Source organism: Bos mutus, chromosome 5, assembly GCF_027580195.1.
Source record: "Bos mutus isolate GX-2022 chromosome 5, NWIPB_WYAK_1.1, whole genome shotgun sequence".
Taxonomy (NCBI): Eukaryota; Metazoa; Chordata; class Mammalia; order Artiodactyla; family Bovidae; genus Bos; species Bos mutus.
The window spans coordinates 99061230-99080406 of record NC_091621.1 but is presented as its reverse complement, the minus strand read 5'-3'; the positions used below and the strand labels follow the sequence as shown (position 1 = coordinate 99080406).

Here is a 19177-nt window from a genome sequence, read left to right as displayed (position 1 = left end):
ATCCTCACTCTTCTTCCTAATCTCATATTCAAGCATAACAGCTAGAGATCATGCAGCCACTTTGGACCATGAGGAAACCCCAAGGACAGAAGCAGTAAGTTAGAAGGAGCCTGCATCACTGATTACCAGGCCTCCATGAGGGTAGTCCTGTATTACCTACCTTGGGCTTCTTTCTTGTAAGAGATATATACCGCTGCTGCTGCTGCTGCTGCTAAGTTGCTTCAGTCGTGTCTGACTCTGTGAGACTCCAGAGATGGCAGCCCACCAGGCTCCCCCATCCCTGGGATTCTCCAGGCAAGAACACTGGAGTGGGTTGCCACTTCCTTCTCCAATGCATGAAAGTGAAAAGTGAAAGTGAAGTCGCTCAGTCGTGTCTGACTCTTAGCAGCCCCATGGACTGCAGCCCACCAGGCTCCTCCATCCACGGGATTTTCCAGGCAAGAGTACTGGAGTGGGGTGCCATTGCTATACCTCTAGTTTCTTTAAACCATTGTTATTTGGGTTTTCTGTTTCATGTAAACAAACTTAGTCTTATCTGTCCCCACTTTGCCGATGACTAAAAACAAGGCTCAAAACAAGGGAGAAGTTCACACAAGTGGCAGATGTTGAGTCAGGATTTGAGTCCATGTCTCCATAGCTCCCCTACTCTTGGCTCTACCAAACCCTTTGCCACTCATAGTAAGAGTACCTGAGATGCAAGAGACGTGGGTTCAATCCCTGTGTCAGGAAGATCCCTTGGAGTAGGAAATGGCACCCCACTCCAGTACTCCAGCCTGGGAAATGCCATGGACTGAGGAGCCTGAGAGTCAGACATGACTGAGCGACTGAGCACACACACTCCACCATTTCCCCTTTTGTAGCCATATGTTTGTTTTCTGTGTCTATGAGTCTTCTTCTGTTTTGTAAATGAGTCCATTTGTAGCAATTTTTTTAGATTCTACATATAAGTGATTGCATATGGCATTAGTCTTTCTCTGACTTACTCCATTTAGTATGATAATCTCTAGGTCCATCCATGTTGCTATAAATGGCATTATTTCATCCTTTTTTATGGCTGAGTAATATTCCTCTGTGTGTGTGTGTGTATGTGTGTGTGTGTGTGTGTGTGTGTCACATCTTCTTTATCCATTCATCTGTTGATGGACACTTGTATTGTTTCGATACCTTAACTACTGTAATAATACAAGCAGGTCTTTTAAAGGATAACATTTTCAGCCCCATTGTTAACACTTTTCTGCGCAGAGAACGGTACCTTTCTCCCCATTTCTCTTTTTGAAGTGACCCAGGAAATTTTTTTTTGTGCCTGAGGCCCAGATTTGTTGAGAAAGTTCTAGTTTACCATGAATATAAATTCAAAAAGTTTTCTGAGAGACAACCTTGAGTTAGGCAAGAACCAGTGGGCAAGGGGTTATAGCATGGGGGCAGCTTTGAAGAGTCCTGAGAGTTCTAGACCAGTAGTGAAAAGGCCCAGCCACTGGTCCTGAGCTGGCCACTCACTCAAATTCCAACTTGGTCAAGCATCTCCCAGAAAGGAGCCCCAGCTTTCTCTTTTCCACATGTCTCCATCCTCAACAGGCCACCCAGGGTAGCTGGGCCACAAGGTTTCTTAAAACCTTGCCTCGAAAATCATGTAACATCACTTTTGCCACATTCTAGTGGTTGAAGAAAGACATAGCCCAGCCTAGATTCGAGGGGAAGAGAAGCAGACACCGCCTCCTAATGGGAAGAACGGCAGTGTCACAATGCAAAGGGGTGTAGAGACAGCAAATGGTGGAAATCTTAGCCAGCTTTCACGTCAACCAGGCCGTCTCAACTGTGTGCCCTTCACTCATCCATTCACTCATCCATCCATCCATTCATTGTATCCATGACCACCTACTAGGCTCCCAGCATTTCCCAGACATGGAATACAGAGGGGACCTTGTTGTCATGGGGCCTCAAGACTGATGGGGAAACAGATAAGTAAGCCAACATGTGCCACAAAGTTACAAGGAATGAGTGTTTATAGATCTTTATTTACACCGTAATTTTTTCTGATAAAGGATTGAATCAGCCTGCCCAAAAAGGCACATGCAATAAAATTATGCATTTTAACCCCTAAAGAAAACTGAAACCAAAGGGAGAAAGAAGATAGTGTTTACTGAATAGCCAAGCACCTCACACATATTCTCTCCCTCCATCTTTTTCACAAGCTGAGGAGAGGATTAGTATACCCCTTTTATAGTTAGGTAAACCGAGGTTCCCACCCAAGACGAGCAGGTCATGGTGGAGAGGTCTGACAGAATGTGGTCCACTGGAGAAGGGAATGGCAAACCACTTCAGTATTCTTGCCTTGAGAACCCCATGAACAGTATGAAAAGGCAAAATGATAGGATACTGAAAGAGGAACTCCCCAGGTCAGTAGGTGCCCAATATGCTACTGGAGATCAGTGGAGACGATGGATATGAGTTTGAGTGAACTCCGGGAGTTGGTGATGGACAGGGAGGCTTGGCATGCTGCGATCGTGGGGTTGCAAAGAGTTGGACACGACTGAGCAACTGAACTGAACTGAAACTGAGGTTCATGGTAGATAAATGACTCACTCAAGTTCACAAGGGTCCTGAATGGCAGGGCTAAGTCTCACTGCTGAGTCTGGCCTCAAAGTCTGCGTGCGACAACAGAACAGCTGTAAAAGAGCTTTGGATTTGGTGGAGCTTCCTAGTAGCCTGGGGGAAAAGGGAAACTGAACATATTGCCCAGTGGATAACTAGAGGAGAAAAAACTAGGTATTTCATTGAGGGGAAGCAAAGCCCTGCTTAGCATTGAATTAATTTTTCTTTGCTCAAGAAAGAGTTGGTGAAAGAGAGTTTATGGGGTGGAATTAATGGGGCTCAGCTTGGACCATCTAAGTTGGATGATCCTTTAAAAAAAAAATGTATATATTTGGCTGTGCTAGGTCTTAGTTGCTGCTCACAGAATCTTTGTTCTTCATTGGAGCATGCAGAATCTTTAGTTGCAGCATGTGGGATCTAGTTCCCTGGCCAGGGATTGAACCCGGGCCCCCTGCATTGGGAGTGTGGAATCTTAGCCACTGGACCACCAGGGAAACCCCCTGAATGGCCCCTAAGTTTATAGGCAGGGAGGTTCTGTTCTCCAGTAATCATCTTCGTCTGTGTGTGTGTGTGTGTTTCTCTGTGTCACTGTCTTTCTCTTTTTACCCACCCTCTCATCCCTCTTTCTGTCTCCTTTGCCTCTATTCCTCCCTTGCCTACACTCGAAATGCAAAGAATCCCCACCACTCAAACTCCGCTGGTTTTAGGAAGTGCTACTACGTCAAGAGGCTGCGCACTAGACCCCAGCAAGACAGGACTTCCTCCCCAGGCTGTGCTGGGCGGAGCAAACGGGAAGGGGCCTGGTGTGTCTGAGGTGACACATCCCTGCCTGAGCAGCCCGAGTGGCAGCGGGGTCAGCGGGCTGCAGGAGTGCAGGCCACTCTCCCCCGGGGGCTTCAGAATGGACTTGTGCCACCCAGGTAAGCACCTGGGCTGACCTGTCTGGGCCTCAGTTTCCTATTCTGTAGAATGGGGGTAATAGTGCCTGCCTTACAGGAAGCAGCATGTATAAATAGATATAACACAGGTGGGACATGCAGAAACAGGCGACAGACGTTGATGAGCTCAGGCTAGGTGCCAAGCTGTGTTGCAAGTACTGGGAGTCCAGCAAACAAAGCAGGCATGGCCCCTGCCCTAATGAGCTTACACTCCAGAGAAGGAGACAGACAGTAAATATATGAATGTGCTATCAGATGGTGAGAAGCAGGATGAAGAACAGTAAAGTGAGATAAGGAAGATGGGAGAGAGTGGCCAAGAAGGCCTCAAGAGGGGACACTGTTTGAGCAGAGACTTGTAGCAGAGAAAGGAGTGATCCATGTGGGTTTCTGGGAAAAGAACTTTCCAGGCAAAGGAATCGTCAGTGCAAAGGCCCTGAGGTGGGATTGAGAAAGGTGGTTTGTGCTGAAGATGATGATGTTGCTGAGGAGGATAACTGTCTGGGTGACATAATAACCCTGCAGCCCGTTTGGCCTCTGGTGGGTGACGATGGCCTTTGGGGAGGCTAAGGACACCAGCTTTGCCAGGGAAGGGACTGGCAGGGGATGAGCAGCAGGGGCTGTGGCTGAGAGTCTGCCTGGTAAGCAGGCAAGGAGGCTGGGCAGCTGGGATGAGAGCAGGACCAGGCTGTGTTGTGTTGTGTATCTGTGATGCAGAAAGGACTGGGACTAAGCCTCTGTGCCCTGCATCTCAGAATGTTCCAGCATGGCCTGGAACTCCAGAAGACATAGGCTGCCTGGAGCTGTCCATTTCCCCAGGTCCAGATGACATGAACCCTGTTAGCAACAGAACCCTTTCTTCAAACAAAACTTAAGACAGAGCATTCTGACCCCACCCACTGGGACTCCCCTTGCCCCAAGGGTTCTGGGGAACACAGTTAGAGAACCACTGATCTGTTTCAACCGCCCTCATTTACTTGTGTGCTCAGTTGCTAAGTCATGTCTGAGTCTTTTGTGACCCCATGGACTGTAGTCCGCCAGGCTCCTCTCTGTCAATGGGATTTTCCCAGGCAAGAATACTGGAGTGGGCTATCATTTCCTCCTCCAGGGGATCTTCCAACCCAGGGATTGAACCCATGTCTCCTGAGTCTCCTGCATTGGCAGGCGGGTTCTTTACCCCTGAGCCACCTGGGAAGCCCTCATTTAGAAATGGAACAAAAGGAGGGACACAGTCTTGCTGAGGTGACTCCACACCCCCTGGCTGCCTGTTCAGCACTCTCACCACAACCGCTGTGCTTCTCCTGGGGGCTTTTGGGGCCAGGTGGCAACTAGGGGGGCAAGAGGAGCCCCAGGATAAGCAGTGCCAGGCTCAAGGTCACTCAGCAAGGGTGACAGGAGACAGTGAAGTAATTCCCGCCCCCCAACTACCTGTCTTTGCACCTTTATTCTTGGGGTCTTCAGATACAAAAATCTTTAGGATGGTTTGTCCCCACCATGCAAGGAGGTTGTCCTCAGGAGACTGAAGCTCACAGAGGTGAACTGGAGGACAGGATGGAATTGCCCAAAGTCAGGCAGCCAATAAGTGGCAGAATAGGGACAAGATCTGAGAGGAGCGAGAGCCCCAGTTTAGCCTGGGCTGTGGGGGAGGTGCGGGAGGGGTGGGGCCTCCCAGGGAGGCCAAGGGGTGAGTCTCTGCTTCAGGCTGGTCCCGGGAGGACAGGGATCCAGCGGAGTCACTGCAGGCAGTCTCTTGGGAGATCTGAGGATTCCATTGATCAGTTCGCCTATTCATTCATTCATACAATAAGCAGTCCTCTGGTGTGCAGGTCCTGGGCTGTGCGATGCTGGAGACAGCAATGACCAGGCCACAAGCCCAGCCCTGAGGGAGCTGCTGGTCTGGGATGTGGGGCAGGGGAAGAAAAAATCCTGCAGGACAGTGACCCAGGGCAGATGTGCAGAGGGGCACAGACCTGCAGCCTGGGAGGGAGACACTTTCCACCCAGGGCAAGGGAGATCTGGGAGGACTTCCTGGAGAAAATGAAGGGAAGGAAGGTCATTTCTCTGCTACCCAAACTGGGTCTTTATTGGAGCTCCTTCACAACGTGGTGACTTTCCCTCTCTGAGCTCAGGTGTGTCATTTCTAATTGGGCACCGTCATCCCAGCAAGACCTAGGAAAGCGACCTGATTCAGGTCCCACCTCTGCACCAACCTGCCAGTGGTCACAATGGGCCTCTTCCTTCTGTGGGTTTCAGTTTCCTCACTTGTACAATGGACGGGATGGTGGTGAAGGGGCTGCCTCCCTACCTCCAGCTGTGGGTGTCTGATACCCGCAGGTCCCCTCCCCCGGGTCTGCTGAAACGCTGAGCGGTCTGGGCAACAAAGCCCCGGTGTGACCAAAGGCAGCCGTGGGGCTGGTGCAGCAAGACTGCAGGTTAAAAATAGAGGCAGCTGGGCTGGGGGAGGAAGCCACACGATGCGATGGGCGCACAGGGCCTGGGGGGCTGGGGCGAGTGTAGCTAGTTGGCCGCCCCCCACCCCAGGTCCCCTTGCTGGATTCTGAGGAGCCTCTGCCTTCAAGGCCCCTGGATCGCACCCCCTCCTGCCCTAGAAAGGGGAAGCTGGTCCAGCTGTCCTGGAAGTGGGGCTATGAGCAGATTTCTAAAAATATGCTGGGAAAGAGGAAGGACAAAGGGGAAGTAGAGAGGAGCTGGGGAGCTGGCTGGGGCGGCACCTGGGCACACTCAGCCGGCCTGGGCCTGGGGCGCAAGAGGTGGGGCGGGGGTAGGGTGAACAGCCCAGCTTGATGAGGGGGAGTCGTTGGCGAAGGCGGCCTTCCAGAGGTGTGGATTTACAGCCCAGTGAGGAGTAAACAGATCTCATGGCAGCGGCAGTTGTTACTAATATTTTAATATTCTTGTATTTTTTATCATTATTATCACTATTTTTATTATTGTTAAAAATCCATCTCCCACGAGCCGCACCAGTGCCTGAAACTTCATCATCACTTGAATTGGAATCAGCAGTGACCCCTCTCAGGCCGTGCCCTTGTCACCGTCTCTGAACCTCAGTGCCCTCAGCTCTGAAATGGGGAGAAATCCCCAGTTTTAAGCAAACAGGTGAAGGGTCGGAAGGCCCCTGTCCACCACGTGAGGAGAGCAGCAGGTTTGGGGCCGTCAGCACTGTTTCGGGGTTGGAGGAGGGTTAGATGTACTTGGCCAGCTGCCAGCTGTTTGGGTCAGGACCTGACAGAAGGGGACAGTGGCCTGAGAGGGTTCAGGAACACACCTGCCAAACCATGAAAGGAGCTACATGAATAAAAAGGCAGGACTTCCTGGCGGTCCAGTAGTTAAGACTCTGCACTTCCAAAGCAGGGAGCACGGGTTCGATCCCTGGTTGGGGAACTGAGATCCCACTTTTTGGCCACGTGGCCAAAAAGTTTAAATCATTAAAATAAAATTGAGCCTTAAAAGAAAAAAATTTTTAATAAATAACCTCTCACTACCCCTTTGTCATTCCACTCTCCCAGGTAGAAAAAAATAGCACTTTCCCCAGCTCTATGATGTTGGCCTCGTTTTATTTTTTTACCCCAAAAGAGAAGGGGGCTCAGACTGTGGACATCACCCTGCACCTTGTCTTCATCCTCCTTGGTGGTCAGCAGTTCTGGGTAGAAGATCCACACTTAGCATCTTGTGGGGGTTTTGACGATCTGTACAGAGATGCCTGGCTGCAGAAGATGGGTGTCAAGATGGGTATCAAAGCTGTGGCCTCAGAGCCCCAGATGGGCCAGGGTGTGAGCCACAACTCTGCCACCTTCCAGCTGTGTCCCCTTGGGCACGTCACTTTACCTCTCTGAGCCCCTGGTGCCTCATCTATAGAATGAGATTTAGAAATACCTGACTCCAGAGTCAGGGTCAGGATCAAACAAGATAGTGGATGGCAAGAGCCTGGAGTGCCCAGGGCCTGCAACACAGTAGGTGCTCAACCAGCATGTCTTTCCTTTGCCAGCAGCTTGGCTTGTTCATGGAGCAAGATCCCAGATTTGCTGCAGGGATAGAGGGGGTTGGTGGTGCACAGATGGAGCACAGGAGGGCCCCAGAAGAGATGGAGAGAATGAGTAGGCACTGCTAGGCAGGGAGGAGAAGGAAGGGCATTCCTGACCCAAGGAACAGAATGTGCAAAGGCCTGTGGAGGGAAAGAGCAGCCAGGAGGCCCTCAGGCCAAGGGCAGGGGTGGGTGCAGTGTGAGATGAGCATCGGCCAGGTAAAACTTGGGGTCTTCTTTGTAATATTGATTGTTTGGCTATGCCAGATATTAGTTGCTGCATGAGGGATGTTCAGCTGCAGCATGCGAACGCTTCATTGCAGCATATGGGATCTAGTTCCCTGACCAGGGATCAAACCTGGGCCCCCTGCATTGGGAGTGCGGAGTCTTAGCCACTGGACAATGGGGACATCATGGGAGACTGGATGGGAGGGACAGAGTGGAGGCAGGGAGGCTTCAGGAGGCTCTGAGTTATCTGGAGAGAGTAGCCCAGGGTCTGGGTGAGGATGGAGGCTGTGGAAACAGAAAGAAGATAAACAGGGCTTGGTGATGAAGGAGACACAAGGCTGAGAGTGAGGTATGTGTCAAGGTGCCTCCTGGGGTTCTGGCCAGGGTATCTGAGGGGCCATTCCCACAGCTTCAGAACTCAGGAAGAAGGCCAGGTTGAGGGGACATTCTAGGAGTTCTGCTTCAGTTGCAGTGACAAACGAGCTGATGGTCAGGACACAAGAGGGGTGGAAGGGTCTGAAGCTCAGGGCAAAGAGTTGGAGCTGAGGGTCTGGGTGTGATTCCTTGGCCCAGAAGGAGAGGGGGTAATAATGAGACCCCACAGGAAGGGAGGAGACGTCAGCCTGGGCCCCAGACATGGGATCTCCTTGGTTCATCCTTGACCATCTACCTTGGGGAGCATCCGCAGAAACATGGAATTCCTACCTGGCTTCTATCCAACAAGCAGCCAGTCGGGAATTTACTTGGCCTCCACCAGCAGGTATACCCTAGGCGAGAAATGGGCCTTCAGGATAAACCCCTGCCAACGGGAAAACAATGAAAAGCAAACAAACACAAAAGTTTGATCTTTCACTCCAAAGTCAACTAGAAGTGACTGGGTTTTTCCACTGTGGAATTCAGCCTCCCTCCACTCCTGACAGAGGAGTTCCAGGTCCCAGTCTCTAGCACCGCCTCCCCTGCTATGGCGCTGCTCCAGTCCCCGTGAAGATGGCCCCTCACTCTGTCCATCCCTGCATGTTTCCAAAGGCATGCAGAATCTACTTCTCCTGGGATGGAGGCTTAGGTGTGGGAAAACTAGGGTTCTGATGCCAGCACTGCCACTTCCTGGCTGTGTGACCCAGAGCAAGTCACTTCACCTCTCTGAGTCTCAGTGTCTTAAACTGAGAAAGATCCATTTAGAGGTTAATGAGACGCTTACTTTGTCCCTTGGTATAAGTGCTACCTCCTCTCACCTCCACTTCACTCCCACTTGGAAACCAGGATCTCTAGACCTCATAGTTGCAGGGAGAGAAAGGAAAACTCCCAAGTGGGTCACTAGAAGGATGGTACCACTCCTGGTTCCTGAATCCCAGTAGATTACCTCCTGGAAACAAAGCACCATCTAATGGTCATTGATTTAAGGTGTGTAGTACATCTTCAAGGATGGTGCCCCATCCGAGCAGTTTAACACCTGCAACTGACAGCTCAGCTGCATCTTCAACAGGCTGCTCTGTCGCTCCATCAGGCCAGCATCTTCCAGTGGTAAAATGCGTGAGAGCACCATTGAGTCCTTAGGCCTCATGCTCCTCCCACGCCTTCTTCAGTGTAAAGAGGGCGCCTTAGTCCAGTGGAATGTTTTGCTGTATTCTGGGTCAGCAGATTGAGCCCCTGGATAGTGGTGCTGGCCCAGGCTCTGTGGGCAGGAAAAGCCACCATAAGCAGAATGAGGGATCCAGTGTAATAGATTTGCTGCCAAGTTGCTGGCTGCTCTTGTCGAAAAACAGTGGGTCTCTGTTGCTGGCAGGTCTGATGTGGAGTAGTGGCAGTAGCCTGGGGACCTGGATGAGTGGGTCCCCACAGAGCCTCCAAAGGGGTCACATGGCTGCTTCATCATGCACCATGCAGCACTGGGCTAGCCAGGCAGAGACTGGCTGATGTCAACTGGTTGAGTCATTCTCTCTGCCTGGTGATTTAGTGACTCTCCTGTGGTGGCTGTTTCCTGGGGAACATCAGTGTGTTTACAAAAATCTTCACACTCTGCACACTGCCATAGGGCCACCCACTTGCCTCTTCCCCAGGCCTTTTTGTTCTCAGTCTTCTTTCTTTCTGACCAGTCAAGGCACCTTCTTCTACTCATGAATGCAGGTATATTCTCACTTCACACTGCTTCTCTTTCCACATGAAATAAATGCCTTTCCCAAAGCTCTGCCTACTGGAAGGACTTCTCGCCATTGTCCTTCCTGAACACCTTGAGCAGGGTTGTAGTTCAGTAGCTATTCAGTTTTACTTGTAACCAAACCCTGAGCCATCCATCCCAGAACAAAGTGCAGCGTTTTTCTCCTTTGTCATCAGGTCACAAGGGACCCATCCGTGAAGACATACTATGAGCTGAAGGACCTGGTGTAACAGCAGTGGATGACATGGGGGTCTGGGTCATCTGTCCCTGGGGCTTCCTGGATCCTTCTGTCTCTAAGGATTGCTGTTGCGCTCACTTGACTTTATCACTTGGTGGGTCAGACAGACTCATCTTGGCTGCTTGATGAGGGGGTCATTACCATATATACTTGATACAATGTTGCAGAAGCCTTCCTTCTCTGGGCTTGGCCTCTCCTTCAGTCAATAGGGCTTGGGTCTAAAAACTGGCTTGGTCCACAAACCAGGCAAGGGGCCTTGACTTTTTATATAGTGCCTGCCCAATGGGAGCAGTGTATCCTTGGGTGAGGCAGCTCCACTTGGGCTGAGGTAATTTCTGAGGACAGACTCAGCTGTGAGTCCTCAGCAGGTTACACACGCCCACAGCCGCCACTGAGCGGGTGGGTGCCTTGGTCCTGCAAGGGAGAGCTAGGAGGCACAACGTGGCACCCATCATATGTGTGTTGTGCCCTTACCATATGTCACATACTCACAGAGTGTTTGGCAAAAGTCAGCATTTTTAATCCTGACGACCACCCTCTAGGTTATGGTTCATGTTTCAGAGACAAGAACACTGTATTAGTTGTTTCATGTTTGGCTGATGTAACAAAAAGGCTCAGAATAACAGAGAGTGAGACATCCTCAAAACTTATCTCTCTCATTGAAAAATGACTCTTCTCCATATGGATGCCTGGAGCCCAGACTCCTTCTAGCCCGATGCCCTGCCATCTTAATACCCAGCTGACATCTCAAAGTCCAAGATAGCTGCTCAGTCGACAGCAGGAGGACGTAGGGAAAGGGACCCCTTGATAGTCTCTCTGCTTTTATTTGGAAGAGATCATGTCTGTATTTGCAAAACCTTTAAGAAATGTGATCAGGCGCTTCCTGAAGCTAAGCCTTGAGAGTCGAGAGAATTTGGATGAGCAGACGAGAAGAGGCATCCTAGGGTGGAGGAGCTATAGAGGCCAAGGTGGGAAAGTAAGACTGTTAGGCCATTTGAGGGCAGGCTGCACTGGTGGGCTCTTGTTGAGAATGGCGGGGAACAAGGCTGGCTGGAGAGGCCTGGGAGACTGTGGAGGCCCCAGGACCAAGATGAGAACTTTCTCCTCTAAGGAATCAAGATTCCATGGAGATTTTGACCAGGAGAGTGTTATGGGACAGGAAGCACAGCAGGGTGAATAGCGATGGGTCAGCTGACCCAGGTGGGGAAACGGTCACAGTGCCTCGCACAGGACACTGGCACACTCGCGTCTCCTTTCGTTCATTTCCAGGTGAATTGTAGTCATCCCAACCCAAGTCCCACCCTGGCAGCAACTTGCCCCTTTGGAACCCTGGCCAGCCCATCTCACCTCTCTGAGCTTGACTGAAATGTCCCCCCAAATCCAGTTTCCTCATCTTTATAGTAAGGATATCAGGGCCACCCTACTAAAGGCTCATTACCTCGCCTCTCTTGAAGGTAGCTGTGGCCATGTGACAACAGGTGGCCAACGGGATGTCAGGGTAAATGATTGCCACTTCCTGGTCACACAAATATATGAATAGATGAGAGATACATGATCCAATGAAGAAATAAAGTTACAGCGAAGGATGAATGCCTCTGGCAAGTATGGCACTGAGTACTTGCTATGTCAGCCTCTTTCTAGGTGCTGTGTGTGTGTGTGCTCAGTCATGTCCAATGTTTTGCGGCCCAATGGACTGTAGCCCACCAGATTCCTCTGCCTGTGGAATGTTCCAGGCAGGACTGGAGTAGGGTGTCATTTCCTCCTCCAAGGGACCTTTCCAACCTGGGAATCGAAACCTCATCTCCTGCATTGGCTGGTGGACTCTTTCCTTTTATTTTTTTAATGTATTTATTTTTTGGCTCCGCTGAGCCTTGGTTGCTGTGCAGGCTTTTCACTGGTTGTGGTGAGCGGGGCTGCTCTCTAGCGGTGGGGCTCAGGCTCCTCACCGCGGTGACGTCTCTTATTGTGGAAGGGTACAGGCTCAATAGTTGTGACACACAGACCTAGTTGTTCCGTGGCATGTGAGATCTTCCCAGATCAAGGATTGAACGTATGTCTCCTGCAATGGCAAGTGGATTCTTTGTCACTAGCGCCACCTAGGAAGCCCCTTACTTGGTGCTGAGGATATAGCAATAGCAAAATTATTGAAGCGCCTGTTCTCATGGGGTTGAGTGGAATGAGTAGAACACAAATGACGCAAGTAAACAGATGGCTGAGCGAGTCTGTACCCAGAAGGGCAAAAGAAACAAAAACCTGGTGGACGGCGAGGGTGGGGCAAGAACTGCTCTAGACAGAGCAGTCAGGGAAGGCCTCGTGGAGGAGGTGGCATCGCAGCCATGGCCTGAGTGAAGAGGGCAAGCAAGTCATGGGTTTCTGGAGGGAGGAGAGCCCTGGGGAAATGAGAGATAGCCAGGTGGCTAAGGATGGAGCTGAGGGATGGAGGGGAGGGCTGGGAAAGAGCCAGGGAACCACCAATTCTTCTCTCTCCAGACCCAGGGGAGCTGAGCAGCGGGGAGGCGGAGGAGCTGCAGCAGATCAAATGGCACCGGAAGCAGCTTCTGGAGGATATCCAGGTGTGCTCACACTCAGCTCACAATACACACGCTTTTGTCCACACTCGTGTTCATGCCCTCGAACCGCACCCACACATGAGCAAACACTCTTACTCGCTCCTGAGCCAGCCAGGACCAAGAGCAGGCGTAGATTCCTGCCCACTCGGAGCCTTGGCCTTGGCCCTTAGGAGTGGGAAGGACAGAATTCCCAAGGGGACTCCCCACTCCTGGCTCACTTCCAGGGCCTAGAGAGAGCCACGAGAGCAAGGCAGAGAAAGGGAGCAATTAATTAAGCACCTACTATGTGCAGAACCCCACCTTCATGGCCTCCATCTGGTCTCATCCCCACCCTGGGCCTCAGCTTCCACCCTCCTAACATGTAGACCATTTAGTCAAGACAACGCCAATATCTGCCTAGCACTTTGCCACCTCATCAGCTCTCAGACGTTAGCTCATCTGATTCCCAGAAACCTTCTGAGACAGGCTCCGCTTCTGCTCCTGGAATGAGCCACGCAGCTCGGTCCTGCCCCTGGGCCTTTGCACTCACAGTTCCCTCTGCCTGAGACTCTCCAAGCCCTCCTTAGAGCTCCTCCTTCTAGTTCATTCTTGGCTCAAATGTCTCTCCTCTTAGGGACCACCCTGTCCACCCTGGCTGTAGTTGCTGGAACCCCACCTTCCACCCCACCACGCATATACCTAGGATTCCAGAGAAAGCCAAAGGCACAGGATCATTCCCTCAGCAAGTACCTACCACCTGACAGGCTCTTTCTAGACCACTGCTCTGACCATGTTCTGTGTGGTCATTTCAATTGTCCCAAGATCCCAATCCCACTGGACCGTGAGCTCCATGTAAGGGGAGCCTGGGTCTGTTTCCCACCACTGCATCCCCAGCCCAATGGTCAGAGCATAGTAGGTGTTCAATTAATAATTTTGCATGAACCCACCCCCCATTTTATTTGTTGAGAATTCACTCAGTGACTGGGCCAAGATCGCATGGACAGGAGCTGACTGGGCTTAAAAGCTCTAGGTTCTACGCTGCCCCTAGGTCCCAGGACAACGCCCTAGGAATCACCCGCCCCCTTCCAAGGTCTTGGTGGAGGAGAGGGAGGGCTGGGGTGCCTTCAGGGGCTCTTGCCAGGTGCGCATGCTGCTGCCCTGCAGAGGGATGCTGGACAAGCTGCCACCCCTCCCCATCTACCCAGTGGTGGTTGTTGGCAGAGTTAGGGGGTCTCCTGGAGACATGTTGGACACATGATCTCACCTCTCTGGGCCTCAGTGTCCTCTTCTGTAAATTCCACTGGAATTGCAAAGTCCCCGAGAAGAGAGCCTAGGCTGTCTTGTACCATGGTGCACCCAGAGAATCTGGCTTGTAGTGGCCACAGAGCCTAGGGTGGGGCAAATGGATGGAAGGAGGGAAATCAGAGAGGAATTGGGCCCTGATCACAGGGCAGGAATTTGTCCTTCTTGATGCGGAGGTAGTAGGGAGCCATGGACAGAGTTTGAGCAGAAGAAGGGCCAGCACCAAGCTGTGCTTCAGAAAAATGGCAGCTGGGTGGAGGAGGGCTTGTGGGGAAGGTTTGACTCAGGGCAGGACACCTTACAGCGGCAGAGGCAAGAGATGGGAAGACTGGAAATAGAGTGTAGACTGGGGACTCCCTCACCCTGAGACAGGAGCCCAGGGAGAATTAGATATAAGAGACATCTGGAAAAGGGATCTTCCTGGGGAGGGACCCTTAGTGACAGCTCAAGACAGAGGTCTGGGAGTCATGCCCAGGGAGGGAGTGGTTGTGTTGTGTGGAGAGGGCTATGAAGCCCATTTTGTCCTGGCCTCCACCCCCTGACTCTCCCTCTTTGTAACACCCCTGCCACTCCACAGAAGCTGAAGGATGAGATCGCAGATGTGTTTGCACAAATCGACTGCTTCGAGACAGCAGAGGAGAGGTGAGGGGCCGGCCGGGGACCCAGGGAAGCTGCCACAGTGGTTTCTCGAGGATATCACATGTCAGGAGTGAGAGTGAATGAGCCCAGGCTCTGGTGAAATCGGGGATCAGACCCCCAGATGGGAGGCTTCGGGGTGAAATAGGAACACGGCAGCTCTGACGGTCCATCCTCTGGTCTGGTCTGGTCCTTGCTTCCAGACTGCCCCCTCTCTTCAGTACCAATCCCTGTTCTCCTGCCTCCTCCACCCTAAGTCTCTCCCAGCCCACCTGACCCCACCCCTGACCAATCACTAGCCAGGAGTATCCTGGGAAAGGTCAGGGAGAAGGAAAACTCAGCCCCAAGGATGAGGACTAGGAAGCCAAAGGCCTTATGGGAACAAAAGCCATGCCTGTGGTCAGGCCAAAGCTGGTCCACCCCACCCCACTCATGAGTGTCATCCACTCCGCCCCTTCTGTGGGAAGATGCCCTCTGGCTCTGAAACCTGCGGTTGGTCCTCTCCCTTCTCTGGGCTTCAGTTCCCTACTTGTGCAATGAGAAGGTTGGTCCATACATAACCCCTAGGGCCCCAGGGCACTGACTCCTACGTTTGGTGACTCAGAAAATCCCCACCCTGCCCCTGCCAGCCTCAGTTCTCTGATGCCTCTAATCTCCACCTTCCAAGCAGGACACACACACACACATGCACGCACACTGATGCGCGCACACACTGTTACACACACACACACACGTGCACGGCCCCCATGTCTCTAGATCCCCTGCTCCAGCCCCAACAAAGACAGTAACATAATATTTACACAGCTCCTACCACCCATTGTTTTCAATGCTTTAACCTCTCAACAATGATTGGAGTGTTGGAGGTGGAGTCACCCCCCTTTTTACAGAAGAGGAAACTGAGTCCCAGAGAGATGAAGTGACTCCCCCTGAGTCACTTCAGGAATTTGCACCTGAGTGGAATTTGCACCTGAGTGGAATTTGCACCAGGAGTCTGGCTCCAGATCTTATGCTCTCCTCACCCTCCCCCACCCTACCCACCAGCCTCCTTGTTATGTTGCTTCCACTCCAAGCCCTTCTAAATCCTCTCCCCGGGAGCATCTCTGGCTCCCGAGGTCACAGCTTCAGAGCTGGTTAAAATGCTGGTGCTGAGCCCATTGGAAATTGGGTTTCCTGGCTCAGGAAGGGGTCCAGACCCTGCATTTCTCACATTCTCCCAGGTGACTCTGACCCCACTTGGAGGTCCTTAAGGAATACTGGCTCTAGCCAAGGAAAGCGTCCTTGGGGATTGGAGGGGTGCCCTGGGGTCCAGGGGCGTCCAGGCTGATGTCTTTCCATCTACAGCCGCATGGCCCAGAGGGAGAAAGAGCTGTGCATTGGACGCAAGAAATTCAACATGGACCCCATGAAGGTGAGGGGGCTCGGGTTGGGGGGCCAAGGGAGCTGCATGCTGGGCACCTCCACAGTGTCCCCTTCTTCCCCTCAACCGACACAATTACCTACTTTCCAGAGGAGGAAACTGAGGCCCCGCTGGGCTCAGCATCTTGTCCAGTGCCCCATGCCATCAGGGCTGGGGGCTCCGCCACCCCACAGCCAAGTAGCCCCAGGGCCTGAGGTGGGAGCCAGGAGGATGATGGGGGCTCTGTGATGTCTATGAACTTGGGGTCCCGTGACTTTAGGCCCCTGTCTCCCACTCTGTGAGTAGGACTTTGGTTGGTCGGGCCTTTGGACTCTGGGGCTCAGTCTCCGGAAGGGTCTTTTAGTTGCTCAGCTTAGGCAGCCTGTCCTGAGATGCTGGCATAGAGCCCTGACTGCTCAGATCTCAGCTATGATCTAACCCCCACCCCCACTGGCCTCAGAGGAACCCCAGCCCCCACCCCTCGCCCACCTAAGTGGCAGCTGGGCTCCTTTCCTGCAGGAACCGAGACAGGAGGAAGCCACAGCTGACACACGGAAGTGGGGTCAGGGCAGCCACGGGGTCCCTGGAAATTTACTGCTCTGGTTTAGAAGGCTGTCTCTTCTGCATCACAGATCTCCTGTGTTCCCAGACACAGAAATGGACCCCTGCTCCCATCCACATGGACCACACAGACCACACACACACACAGACACTCACATTCCTGCCTAAGTGCCCCTCAGGGAGGGGGCCTCTGAGGGGCCCCGGGGCCATCTGCCTGTCACACAGAGCCTTCCACAGTCTATCCCCACTCTTCCAAGCAGCCTCTTCTCCAAAAGGAACAGGGATGCAAAGGCATCATCACAGAAAACCGGAGCCCAACCCCTCCAACTCCTAAAATTAGAATGACAGACTTTGAGTGCCTGGGTTGTGAGGTGAGATGTTTTGATATTGTCAAATCTGAAAAGCGGGGCAAGGCACACTCCCATTTTCATGCAGAAAGGGGAGGAAAGGCACTACCGGCGAAAAGTGTCTACCTCCGAGCCGTAGCAATTTCCTCTCCTTTTGATTGAGCTGGGTTTTTTTTCTAATTTTTATACAATGGACATAGATTACTCATGAGAAAAAAATGAAACACTATTTTAAAATAATACAAATATTAAGGGGACAAAAGGAATAGCTGAATCATTCAATCTTAAAATTATAAATTCATTGAATCATCAAAGCATATGATCAGAGAGTGGCAGACTGAGGGGGACCTGGGGGAGCAGCTGGCATGAACCTGGTTCATGGCAGGAACCCATGTCTGTTTGCATACCTCTGCTGATGGGGAGCTCATCACCTTAAAAAGGCAACTTCAATTAAGGAGGGTCACAAATTCCCAGAACAAGCTGTGCCAGTGCTAGAATTCCAGGCCCCAGGGCTCTGGCCACAGGTGCTCCCTCTCTCCCCCTTCCCAGGCCAGCTGCTGGGTGGGGGCTGCTTACAGGCTCTGTGTACCACCTCCAGGGCATCCAGTATCTCATTGAGCACAAGCTGCTGACCCCCGACGCCCAGGACATCGCCCAGTTCTTGTACAAGGGTGAGGGCCTCAACAAGACAGCCATCGGCACCTACTTGGGGGAGAGGTAAGGAGGGTGGGGCCTTAGGAAGGCAGGGAATGAGGATGTGCAGCTGTGCACAGGTATGTGTGAGGGGTGGGTTGTGTGTGCAGGTAACTAAGGAATGAAGCATTTAGGAAAGTCGTAACTCCTGAGGCTTGAGCAGGTTAAGTCATCACTCTCCTTCCAGACCTTGAACCAAAGCATGTCTGCCTTCATTCCTTCCTTCACTCATTTAGAAAACAAGTAGATATTTTTAATATCTACTGTGCTTCCTGCATAGCTCAGTTGGTAAAGCATCTGCCTGCAATGTGGGAGACCTGGGTTCAGTTCCTGGGTCAGGAAGTTCCCCTGGAGAAGAAAACGGCAACTCACTCCAGTATTCTTGCCTGGAGAATCCCATGGATGGAGGAACCTGGCGGGCTACAGTTCACGGGATCCCAAGAGTCAGACAAGACTTAAGGCTATCTTTACTAGGTTTACAAGGTGCACCAGGCAGTGCTCTAAGCCCTGGATTTATACCAGTGAAGAAGACAAAACTGCGGGGCAGGGAGTGGGGATAAATTGGGAGAATGGGATTAACAGATGCAATACAATACATAGCAGATTAACAACAAAGAATTACTATGTGGCACAGAGAACTATATTCAATATCTTGTAGTAAACTACAGTGAAAAAGAATTGAAAATAAAGAATATATATATATACATACAAATCATTTTGCTGTACACCTGAAAATAGCACAGTTATAAATCAACTATACTTCAACTAAAAAGAAAAAAAACTTCTGCCATCAGGGAAGGTACATTCTAATGGGGAAGACAGGTACCAAAATATGTAAAATAAGTTAGAAAAAATTAAAAGTTCTTTGGAATACAAACAAATCAAGAAAGGGAGATGAGAAAGTTCTGGGAACTGTGCTTCAAAGGCTGTGACTTTAAATAGTGTGGACACAAAGGGTCTCACAGAGAAGGTGAAATTTAGAGGAGGTAAGCAGTGTGGCTCTAGGGGAATAGCATTTCGGGTCGAGGGAATAGAACATGAAAAGGCCCTGGGGCAGAAGCCTGCTGAAGGACCAACGAGCCAGTGAGACAGGGGCAGAGGGATGGAGCGTGGGAGGAAGTAGTCGGCGACAGGCGGGGACACCTGAGAGGGCCCTGGGCCGAGGGGTACTCTGAGGGGATCCCTCTGGCTGCTGGGGGAGGGCACAGACTGTAGGGGACAGGTGTGGAGCTGGGCCAGCAAGCCAGCACCCCCTCTCCCAGGCACCTCAGAGAACACTCTCCTTCTCCTAAGCAAGTTGGGAATGCAGCTGGCAAGAAGGGCAGGGCTTTCTGATTTCAGATCTGAGAAGACAGAGGAAGTGGGGGTGGACATGGTTCTCTCCATTTTACAGATGAGAATACTGGGGCTTGGGGAGGTCTGGTGGTTTGTGAGGGGTCACCCAGACAGGAAGTGACTCAGGACAGGCCACTCCGAAGCCAGAGCCCCTCTCCTGACTGAGGT

The 19177-nt window shown here is 51.7% G+C and overlaps 1 protein-coding gene across 2 annotated transcripts in view; it reads left to right on the top strand.

Annotated features, from left to right (window-relative positions):
• Positions 1-3383: 3383 nt before the first annotated feature.
• Positions 3384-19177, top strand: part of CYTH4 (cytohesin 4) — a 32629-nt gene continuing 16835 nt past the window's right edge. The window contains exons 1-5 of one of the 2 annotated variants that reach the window (XM_005887446.2): positions 3384-3512; positions 12681-12763; positions 14619-14683; positions 16019-16085; positions 17580-17698. In XM_005887446.2, coding sequence (XP_005887508.1) covers positions 3494-3512; positions 12681-12763; positions 14619-14683; positions 16019-16085; positions 17580-17698 — 353 coding nt within the window. In that variant the 5' untranslated portion in view covers positions 3384-3493. Of the gene's footprint in view, positions 3513-12680; positions 12764-14618; positions 14684-16018; positions 16086-17579; positions 17699-19122; positions 19176-19177 lie in introns of those variants that run through there. The other variant, XM_070371343.1, reaches the window with a different exon arrangement.